The sequence below is a fragment of the Chiloscyllium plagiosum genome, unplaced genomic scaffold (assembly GCF_037043375.1).
Source record: "Chiloscyllium plagiosum isolate Xiang-an unplaced genomic scaffold, Cpla_swu_hap1 HiC_scaffold_16, whole genome shotgun sequence".
NCBI classification, from domain to species: Eukaryota; Metazoa; Chordata; class Chondrichthyes; order Orectolobiformes; family Hemiscylliidae; genus Chiloscyllium; species Chiloscyllium plagiosum.
Window position 1 is genome coordinate 90,792,135 of NW_028270154.1, and position 10,867 is coordinate 90,803,001.

The 10,867-nt window shown below is 43.5% G+C and overlaps 1 protein-coding gene across 2 annotated transcripts in view; it reads left to right on the forward strand.

The window, feature by feature from the left end:
- The window catches only part of LOC122556824 (uncharacterized), a 99,232-nt gene extending 90,860 nt beyond the window's left edge, over positions 1-8,372 (forward strand). For both annotated transcript variants that reach the window (XM_043704035.2, XM_087995527.1), the window contains exon 11: positions 1,953-8,372. In XM_043704035.2, coding sequence (XP_043559970.2) covers positions 1,953-4,121 — 2,169 coding nt within the window. In that variant the 3' untranslated portion in view covers positions 4,122-8,372. The remainder of the gene's footprint in view (positions 1-1,952) is intronic.
- Positions 8,373-10,867: the final 2,495 nt, after the last annotated feature.

A 10,867-nucleotide genomic window follows, 5' to 3' on the forward strand; every position in this document is an offset into this window, starting at 1 on the left:
CTGTATTCACAGGAGGAAAACATTATAGCCAAGGAATTCAGTTAGAATAGTGAGGTTCCAGAATATATGAAGATTAATGAGGTATTAGATGGTTTAGTGGGCATTCATTTGCATAATCTTCAGGCTTCTGTAGGGGGCAGGGAAGCTGCTGGTGCTCTAGTGGATATATTTAATATTACACTGACCATATACGAGGTACCAGAAGACTGGAGGATAGCTAATTTTGTTTCTTTGTTCTAGAAGGGCAGCAGAGATAGACCACGCATTACAGACCAAGTAGTCTGTCATGAGTGAAAGTATTGTACAAAATTCTGAAGTGGAGACCTTGGAGTGCTGGTTCATAGTTCCTTGAAAGTGGAGTTGCAGGTAGATAGGATGGGCATTTGGTATGCTTTCCTTTCTTGGTCAGAGTATTGAGTACAGGATTCGGGAGGTCATGTTGTGACTGTACAGGACGCTGGTTGGGCACTTTTGGAATATTGTATGCAATCTGGTCTTCTGCCCATTGGTAGGATGTTGTGAAACTTGAAAGGGTTCAAAAAAGATTTACAAGGATGTTACCAGGGTTGGAGGATTTGAGCTAACAAGACAGGCTGAATAGGCTAGGACTGTTTTCCCTGGAGCGTTGGAAGCTGAGGGGTGACCTTTATAGAGGTTTATAAAATCATGAGGGACATGAATAGACAACGTCATTTCCCTGGGGTCAGTGAGTCCAGAACTAGAGGGCACAGGTTTAGGGTGAGAGGGGAAAGATATAAAGGAGACCTAAGGGGCAACTTTTTCACGCAGACAGTGGTGCGTGTATGGAATGAGCTGCCAGAGGAAGTGTTGGAGGCTGGTACAATTGCAACATTTAAAAGGCATCTGGATGGGTATATGAATAGGAAGGTTTTATGGGCCAAGTGCTGGCAAATGGGACTAGATTAGGTTAGGATATCTGGTTGGCATGGGTGAGTTGGACCGAAGGGTCTGTTTCCGTGCTGTACATCTCTATAATATAAGAAATAGGTGTGTGTTGGGTATTTTTAAATTTGGATAACCGAATTTGTAACTTTAAAGCAAAAACAGAAAGAACTGCAGATGCTGAAAATCAAACGAGAGACATTGGTGGAAATAACCTCAGCAGGTCTGGCAGCTTCTGTGGAGAGAAATTGGAGTCAACATTTCAGGTCCTGTTTTTCTAAGTGTTACAGAATTCTAGTCCCTGTCCTCCTGTGCTGGCAGGTGATTGTGTTGATTGAGTAGGTTGGTGCACCATGTGCTGTGCAGTACTGAGCTCTCTCAAACAGGAATGCCTCCAACAAAGTTCCCTTTTGCTGTGCAGTTTCTTTAAAATTGTCGCACATCTTTAAAGGGGCTGTTTGTAGCGCATGGTCTGTTTTTCTCCTGAAGCCATTGTGCATCCGGCACCTTATATGGAATATTGGTCCCAAGTTTAATTCACACATTGCTGTGTTGGTAACTGTCATGTGGTCAATAGTGACGGTGGGTCTAAAAATACCCTCCCTGTCTCCATTGGACTGTTATCTGGTTAAGGAGAAAGTGAGGTCTGCAGATGCTGGAGATCAGAGCTGAAAATGTGTTGCTGGAAAAGCGCAGCAGGTCAGGCAGCATCCAGGGAACAGGAGAATCGACGTTTCGGGCATAAGCCCTTCTTCAGGGCTTATGCCCGAAACGTCGATTCTCCTGTTCCCTGGATGCTGCCTGACCTGCTGCGCTTTTCCAGCAACACACTTTCAGCTGTTATCTGGTTAATATTATCTGTAAGCTGGAAAGCACGCAGTTGTGAAAATGAACTTGAACAGGATTGGATTGCATTGTAATGAGCCCAGAGTGGGACAGGCTAATAACACTCTGGGCAATCAGATGATGGAGGCCAAAAGAGTTGCCTGTGGATTACTGTCTGGGGTAGAAGTGAGGCAAAAATTAACCATTTTCTTTTCCCTTTTCAGGGTAATCTAGCAAGTGCTGGAAGGTGCCAGGCCAAAAGCCAAAGGACTGTCCCTGCTCAGCACTCAGGTACTCTGGGTAACAGTCAAGACAAGCAGATACCAACTCCAGAACGTAAAAACCAAGATGACGGGGCATCCATTACAGGGGAGTATTCCAGAAACAAGGTCTTCCCCCTCTCGGATTTAGAAAAAGGTGAGAAGTCTGAGTCTGAAGTGCACCGAACACATGAACAACAATTGAAAAGACAGAAAAATAGCGAGTGCCCAAGTGTGGGAAACATCCAGTTGCAACCTCAGGACTTGTCCAGTGGCTCCAGTGTTAAAGAAAGTCGGCACATTGCCACCGAAGGAACTAAGTCCATCTTTCCATCTGGAATGTTCCAACACCTTCACTCTGGAATACTGAACTTCCAATTACCTGAAGGTGTGTCGCCTCTCGATGTTCTTAAAAGCAGGTTGGGCTTGACCACATCGAAAGGTGAATCCAGGCCAGCTTTTCCCAGGACACTCAAGGTGGACCAATCAAAAAGCATCAAACCAGATAGCAAAATGTACATCAAAACCTTGGGAGAAAGTGAAACGCAGAACATTACTTGGCTTAATCGGGAAGACTCTAAATGTGTTTCACAACCAAAGAAAACTTGCATTGGACAAATGAATGGAATTCGAGTAGTGAAAGGGAGCAGGTCTCCTGTATCCCTGTTAAGTAACTCCCATTCTACCAAACATGTTGCAGATTCCAGGGAAGAACGTAAAGCAAACCCAAGACCAAGAACATTTGAGGGGCTACATGTGAATAATGACAGTGGAGATTCACAAAGTCGCCTGGCCGAGGAGGGGTTGAATTTCAGCAAATGCGTGGATAGTAACTATGTGAATGATCGTAAAGGACAACTATCTGAAATGTTACCTCAAAATTTATCCAATAAACAATCACCACTACAGATGGAGACTTCAATGCAATATAGTGAACAGTCCTCTCCATTAAATCTCAGCAAGTCCAATAAGAATTCTTCAGGAAAGAGAGCCACAGATCTAATGCATGCACCCGTCTGTTTATCACGCAAGAGTGTCCCTCATTATCTGCTCCCTCGATCCTTACAAAATCATTGTGAGAACAGGGAAAACCGTAACAACAGTGAACGACTGGCTAAGAAACGGAGACTGGATTCTTATTGCACAAGGATGAGTGAGCAGAGAAGAGAATTTGTTCATTCAGATCATAGCTCTGGTGTTGAGTCACTGAGTCAGTCACCACTGAGCCTCAGTTCTCGAGTTGTGTCAGAGGATTTCCCTACAGATTTAAGCCTCCCAAAATATCCTAAAGTCCAGAGGCCAGAATGCACTTCGACCAATTCTGAGACCCCTCAAGACAGGAAAACTAAATTGAGTGCTGAGGCAGCAAGTACAAATCTCTCCCAGTTATCTTCCTCACCCCCTGCTGTTTCTGAAACAATAGCTACAGCAGCCAACAGCCAAAGGTCTCAAGCACACAACGGGCCTCCGACTCCACTTGGAAGAACCTTGATCAAGGATGGGATAAAGAACTGTAAGGAGGAGCTCCCAAATGGCCCCAATAGGCCATTTTCATCAAATAGCAACATGGTATCGGCCAAACAAAGCCAGCTTGCACGTTGTCCAGAGGAATCCAGAAAAGAAGGTGAAGAGCCTTCTGATGATGAATTAGTCGCCTCTCGTGTAGACAAAGCTCAACCAGAAGAAAAACCTAAAGGGGACCACGAATCCAATCTGTCCCGTCATCAGGCCCCCTCCTCATTGAGTCAAGCAGACAATAAGAAGGGAACACCAACGAGCCCCTATCTACTTGGAGGCTACCATCCAGAACTCCATCACATGGCTGAGAAATTTGGAGCACGTTTTCAGCTGGTTGACTTGAATAAAAGTTCTGCAAAGACACGAAAGTCTGACCCGGTTATTGTGCCAGTATTAACTCCTGGCCATCCTATTTCACCTGCTATGGTTCCTGGTTCTGTGCAACACCGACAACTCCTGGCTTCCCATTCCCAGCAAATGTATAACCACCTGCTGCGAACTTCAATGCTGCCTAACTTACCGTATGATGAGGTAGTAATGCACAGACTATCTACCAGCCCATCAACATTCTCTCCCTCCCACCTTTCTCCAGTTTACTCTGAGAAACGGGTGTGAACGGCTTTGCTACTTAAAGGTGGAACAGGTTATCTCAGATTTTCAAAAGCCGAAGATCGGCTCAACAATACGCAAGGTTGCACCCGTACTCACTTTTTTGCCTTTTGTTTCAGATTCGATGTGTTGTTAAAATTACTTTCTCCCTGCCAAATCTCCAAATCTCTAAGCGATGCATCAACTATGGCTTAGAGGGAGAATCTCAACTTGTCTGTAAATCCTGGTCTGTTACTCTAGGCAACTAGCAGTGATCTGGAGAATGGCTTGACTGTGTTGATGTGTCAGATTTACTTTTCTCTCCAAGGAGAATGGGGAGAAGTTAGACCGCTCATTTTCAACTCTTCCCAGTGACATCGTTGAGAGGAACTGGGTTCTGTAAATCTAGAAAAACCAAACGAACTGCGGTTATTGTAAATAAGAAACAAAAAACAAAATTGCTGGAGAAGCTCAACAGGCAACATCTGTGGAGAGAAATCAAAAGTTGAGGTTGCGGGCTGAGTGACCCTTCCTCAGAAGTTAGTTTCCTAGTTTCTGAGGAAGGGTCACTCAACCTGAAACGTTAATCTTGATTTCTTTTCACAGTACCTGCCAGGCCTGCTGAGCTGTTCCAGCACTGCCTGTTCCTGTTTCAGTAAATCAAGTCCGAGTTATATTGTAGCTTGTCAGAGACCGAGGGCAACTTGCTACTCCAGCAACAACCTTGTCGTCTTCCCGTTATCATGAAGCTGGCTGGAGATTTCCTTTTGAGCCGGGAAGTGCTTCCTTTAAGACGGAAACCAACATTCTGCAATGCAACAATGCTCTTGTTTTAATTACCATATGAAATCTTTCTCTAAGAAAAACTTGAGTTTGCTCAGGGAGCGTTTTGTAATAAACTGCTGATGCAGTTTGATCCCATTGGAATTACAAACAGTAGCTTACCTTTAACTTCTACCTGTCATTAACACTAGTGGGGAGTGCTCCAGTTGAGGACTTAACCGGAAATGAACAATGGACAAATCTTCAGGAAGATACTGTGAAGTAACAATATTATAGTCCAAGGTGCTGCTTGAGAATATGAGACAATAGGAGGCCCCTTCCCACTTAAATCAGCAAGAAAGCATTTCCCGTGTGTAGGCCGGTCTCCTAACTTTTGCTTGCCCTTATTCGTCCAACTTAAACAGTAACCTGGGATGTGAGCTTTCTGTTTAGTTGGAACGTCTGTTATTGCACACATTTTAACTACTAAATACTGTGGAACCTGGGTGAGGTCAACTCCAATTTGCCAAAGAAGAAAACCTTAACCAGAAACTGATTGTATCAGGGACACTCTGATTCTGTGTCCTTTGTCCCATCTAATTTCTTTTGCTTAATGATTGTACATCTGTGAATACCATATGGGTGGGTTTTTTTTATATAATGAAAGCATTCCTTTGTGTTGGCTTGCCTGAGCTATTTTCGAAGGTTTTATTTTGTTTAAATGTACTTGTCATTTTGAAAATTATACCTTTTTTGTTTCCAGAATATATCTGGTAGATTGTAATGTTGTACCACTCTAATGTATGCGACAGGTCCATTGTGTTTAAAAGATACTATTTGTTTGTAATAAGACCTCAGGACTTTACTTGCAAGACAGAGTGCACTTGGTCAGTTGGGAGGACTATAACATACTGCAGTGCAAAATCTGGTCACCTGAGCAAAAGCAACGTTTTCACACAAGTGATGGGATTACACCATTTGAGACTAGGTAATCCTATGATAACTAGGTAAGACTATGATAACTATCAACAGATAATTCAATGAATGTTGAAGCACTGGAGATTGTCTCCCTCGTTCTGAATTGGTCTTGTGCAGTTTCTGTTTTGATAATTTTCCTTCTTAAGCAAATGCAGCCACTTTAAGTAACTGATTTTAAACTGTAATCTCTTAAATGTTTATATTTCTAGTACTGTCTTCTATGTAAATCAATTCCTGTTATCTCCATCGCCAGAGTTTATAATAATTCCCTCAGGTACTTGCAGCTCATTGCACCTATTTAAATGATTACAACAATGCAGTTCATCTTCATCTCCATTATTAGGAGATCCAACTTGCCTGGCATTATGAGGCATCTAGTTTGTATCTTATTATACTTCAGATGGTTATGGTGACTTCAGGAGGATAGCAGTGGAATTCTGAAGAGCAGTTGTCTTATTTTACTAAACACATTTTAATTTGCCTTCAGCTGGGTGAGTAAGCAACAGCTGATTGTGGAGCTGTGTAAATGTGCTGTAATATGATTTTTAAGTTTGACTCTTTCACACCAGCAAAGCGAACGTGCTATTGGAAGCTTTGGAAAGAGAGGAAAAAGGAGAGATTATTTACAGAAGAGCTCCCTGTCTGTCATCCAGTTAAAGTACTGTACATTTAGCTGAACTGTGATGACCCTGTTTGACCAACCTTGGATTACTTAAAGATTTGAGACATCGATGTTAATAAAATATAGACCTTTATGTTCATATATATAAATTACATTCGACCTCTTCGGCAAGAGAAGTTAGCTCTCATAGATCATGTTAATCTCCTCGCTTCCTTTGCCAGGCTGTCTGTTATGCTACTTGGAAAGATTTCAAGGGTACAGCATTATGAACACTCTAAGAATTCATTTAGATGCATTACCCAGTTGTAAACTTGAGTTGAGATTCTGGAAGAATAACCATTTTGAAATGGTCACTAATATTTATTTTGCAATAACTTTATTCAGTTTTTTTTAAAATTAGCTTTATTCTTTGAGTGACTAACTTCTCCCTCCCTGATTTAGAAATAGCTTTCTGTTGAATAAATACTGATTTTTGTTTTTAGACTGAATGTTAGTTTTAATGAGTTTCTTTTTAAAAAGCTGTCATGTTTTCATTTGTCATAGTCATTGCTGTGATCAAACCACCATCGCCTCACCAAACTCTCTGCCTACCCTCCTTTTTAATCCATTCAGAGATTAAAAACAACAGAAAAGTGGTCCAGACACACAAGGGTTCAGCACAAGACTCATTAATGAGATGAAATATTTTGACCAAGTACAGCTGGAAAGGCCTATTCCTAATGTTACCAGCACCATTGAATTAGTTGACCTAGCTAACTGAAGGGTTTGATGTTCCAAACTTTAAGCCTTTCCCCTGTAATTATTCACATTTTAAATAATTTTAACCAAAATCCCTTATTGTTTTTGGGTACATTTTGGGTTGAAGAAGGGATTATCCTAGAACTTTCTGGAGCAGATGTAGATCAGGAATTGATTAAAGCCAAGCTAGCATCTTGTGTCTTTTCAACTTGCTGCATCGCATCTAATGTCTGTTAGTAAGTTGTAAAAAATGTTCCTTTGCATTTCACAATCTAAAAGTGGCCTCAAAATTAATTTCTAAATCTCTCTCCTATTCCCAAACAAAATGAATTTTTGACATTTTTAGATTTATCTTAATTTTCATGTTTCTTCCAGTGGCATCTCCCGCAGGTAGAATGGGCATATTCTACATAACTGTGGCAATTTTCCAGTCATTGTTAGGCAGGGCTCGATGTACAGTGCTTTTGTTGTGTTTGACACAGAAATCGAACATTGTCAACAATTGTTGCTTGAGCAGCTTATTGAGTGAGTGCAGTTGGATTAACTTTGATTCTTATAGACAATAGGTACAGGAGTAGGCCATTCAGCCCTTCGAGCCTGCACCACCATTCAATATGATCATGGCTGATCATCCTTAATCAGTATCCTGTTCGTGCCTTATCTCCATAACGCTTGATTCCACTATCCTTGAGAGCTCTATCCAACTCTTTCTTCAATGAATCCAGAGACTGGGCCTCCACTGCCCTCTGGGGCAGAGCATTCCACACACAGCCACCACTCTCTGGGTGAAGAAGTTTCTCCTCCTCTCTGTCCTAAATGGTCTACCCCATATTTTTAAACTGTGTCCTCTGGTTCGTTACTCACCCATCAGCAGAAACATGTTTCCTGCCTCCAGAGTGTCCAATCCTTTAATAATCTTATGTCTCAATCAGATCCCCTCTCTGTCTTCTAAACTCAAGGGTATACAAGCCCAGTCGCTCCAATCTTCCAGGGTAAGGTAGTCCCGCCATTCCAGGAATTGACCTCATGAACCTACGCTGCACTCCCTCAATAGCCAGAATGTCTTTCCTCAAATTTGGAGACCAGAACTGCACACAATACGCCAGGTGTGGTCTCAGGGCTGAAAATGTGTTGCTGGAAAAGCGCAGCAGGTCAGGCAGCATCCAAGGAGCAGGAGAATCGGCATAAGCCCTTCTTCAGGAATGAGGAAAGTGTGTCCAGCAGTCTAAGATAAAAGGTAGGGAGGAGGGACTTGGAGGAGGGGTGTCGGAAATGCGATAGGTGGAGGGAGGTCAAGGTGAGGGTGATAGGCCGGAGTGGGGTGGGGGTGGAGAGGTCAGGAAGAAGATTGCAGGTTAGGAAGGCGGTGCTGAGTTCGAGGTATTTGACTGAGACAAGGGGGGAGGGGAAATGAGGAAACTGGAGAAATCTGAGTCCATCCCTTGTGGCTGGACGGTTCCTAGGCGGAAGATAAGGCGCTCTTCCTCCAACCGTCGTGTTGCCATGGTCTGGCGATGGAGGAGTCCAAGGACCTGCATGTCCTTGGTGGAGTGGGAGGGGGAGTTGAAGTGTTGGGCTATGGGGTGGTGGGTTGGTTGGTCCGGGTGTCCCAGAGGTGTTCTCCGAAACGTTCCGCAAGTAGGCGGCCTGTCTCCCCAATATAGAGGAGGCCACATCGGGTGCAGCGGATGCAATAGATGATGTGTTTGGAGGTGCAGGTGAATTTGTGGCGGATATGGAATCGCCAGACCATGGCAACACGACGGTTGTGCCTGGGAACCCTCCAACCACAAGGGATGAACTCAGATTTCTCCAGTTTCCCCATTTCCCCTCCCCCCACCTTGTCTCAGTCAAATCCCTCGAACTCAGCACCGCCTTCCTAACCTGCAATCTTCTTCCTGACCTCTCCGCCCCCACCCCACTCCGGCCTATCACCCTCACCTTGACCTCCCTCCACCTATCGCATTTCCAAAGCCCCTCCCCCAAGTCCCTCCTCCTTACCTTTTATCTTAGCCTGCTGGACACACTTTCCTCATTCCTGAAGAAGGGCTTATGCCCGAAACGTCGATTCTCCTGTTCCTTGGATGTTGCCTGACCTGCTGCGCTTTTCCAGCAACACATTTTCAGCTCTGATCTCCAGCATCTGCAGCCCTCACTTTCTCCTCGTGGTCTCATCAGGGCCCTGTACAGCTGCAGAAGAACCTCTTTGCTTCTATACTCAATTCCTCTTGTTATGAAGGCCAGCATGCTATTAGCCTTCTTCACTACCTGCTGCACCTGCATACTTACCTTCATTGACTGGTGTACAAGAACACCCAGATCTCTCTGTACTGCCCCTTTACCTAAATTGATTCCATTTAGGTAGTAATCTGCCTTCCTGTTCTTGCCACCAAAGTGGATAACCATACATTTATCCACATTAAACTGCATCTGACCACTCACTTAACCTGTCCAGGTCACCCTGTAATCTCCTAACATCCTCCTCACATTTCACCCTGCCACCCAGCTTAGTATCATCAGCAAATTTGCTAATGTTATTACTAATACCATCTTCTGTATCATTAATATTTATTGTAAAAAGCTGCAGTCCCAGCACTGATCCCTGCGGTACCCCACTGGTCACTGCCTGCCATTCCGAAATGGAGCCGTTTATCACTATTCTTTGTTTCCTGTCAGCCAACCAATTTTCAATCCAAGTTAATACTTTACCCCCAATACCATGCGCCCTAATTTTGCTCAGTAACCTCCTATGTGGGACTTTATCAAAAGCTTTCTGAAAGTCCAGGTACACTACATCTACTGGATCTCCCTCGTCCATCTTCAGAGTTACATCCTCAAAAAATTCCAGAAGATTAGTCAAGCATGATTTCCCCTTCATAAATCCATGCTGACTCTGACCTATCCTGTTACTACAATACCAGATCCAGAATTGCCTTCTCCCTGGTAGGCTCCAGCACCAGCTGTTCTAAGAATCCATCTCGGAGGCACTCCACAAAGTTCTTAATTCTCATGCTCTCCCCGTGTCTGCATGGGTTTCCTCCCACAGTCCAAAGGTGTGCCGGTTAGGTGGATTAGCCATGGGAAATGCGGGATTGCAGGGATTGGGTAGAGGGGTAAGTCTGGATGGGATGGTCTTCAAAGAGTCAGTGTAGACTCGATGGGCCAAATGGCCTGCTTCCACACTGGAGGGAGTTTATGATTGTGTTGTCATAAATATATATGTTATAGTTCAGTACATCAACTTTGCTTAGTGGTATACAAAATAGTTGTAGTGAAGAAATGTCTTTGGCTACTGAGTGCTAGACAATGAGTCTGTTTTATTGCCCATTGAATAGGTTGCCTGAGCCATTGTACCAAGTGCTGGAAGCATGGTACGGTATATGGCCATTGAGTTGGTAGGATAAGGAAGATAGACATGAGCTGCTATTCATACAGCTATGGTCTCTAGGATTGGAAAAGCTGTCTGGATTGCCACCTGTGTAATAATCATACCTTTCCAACTCCTGTTTCACTTGTGACACTTTGTAATGAATAAACTAGGCAGTTTGCTTTTTGCATGTAAATAAATTATAAGATGCCACATACTGTAAGCACAGGAATTCTCTCTGTATATAGCTCCTTTTTATCAAGCAGATGTGCATGTTATTGAATTCCTTTAAAAGATAATGATTCA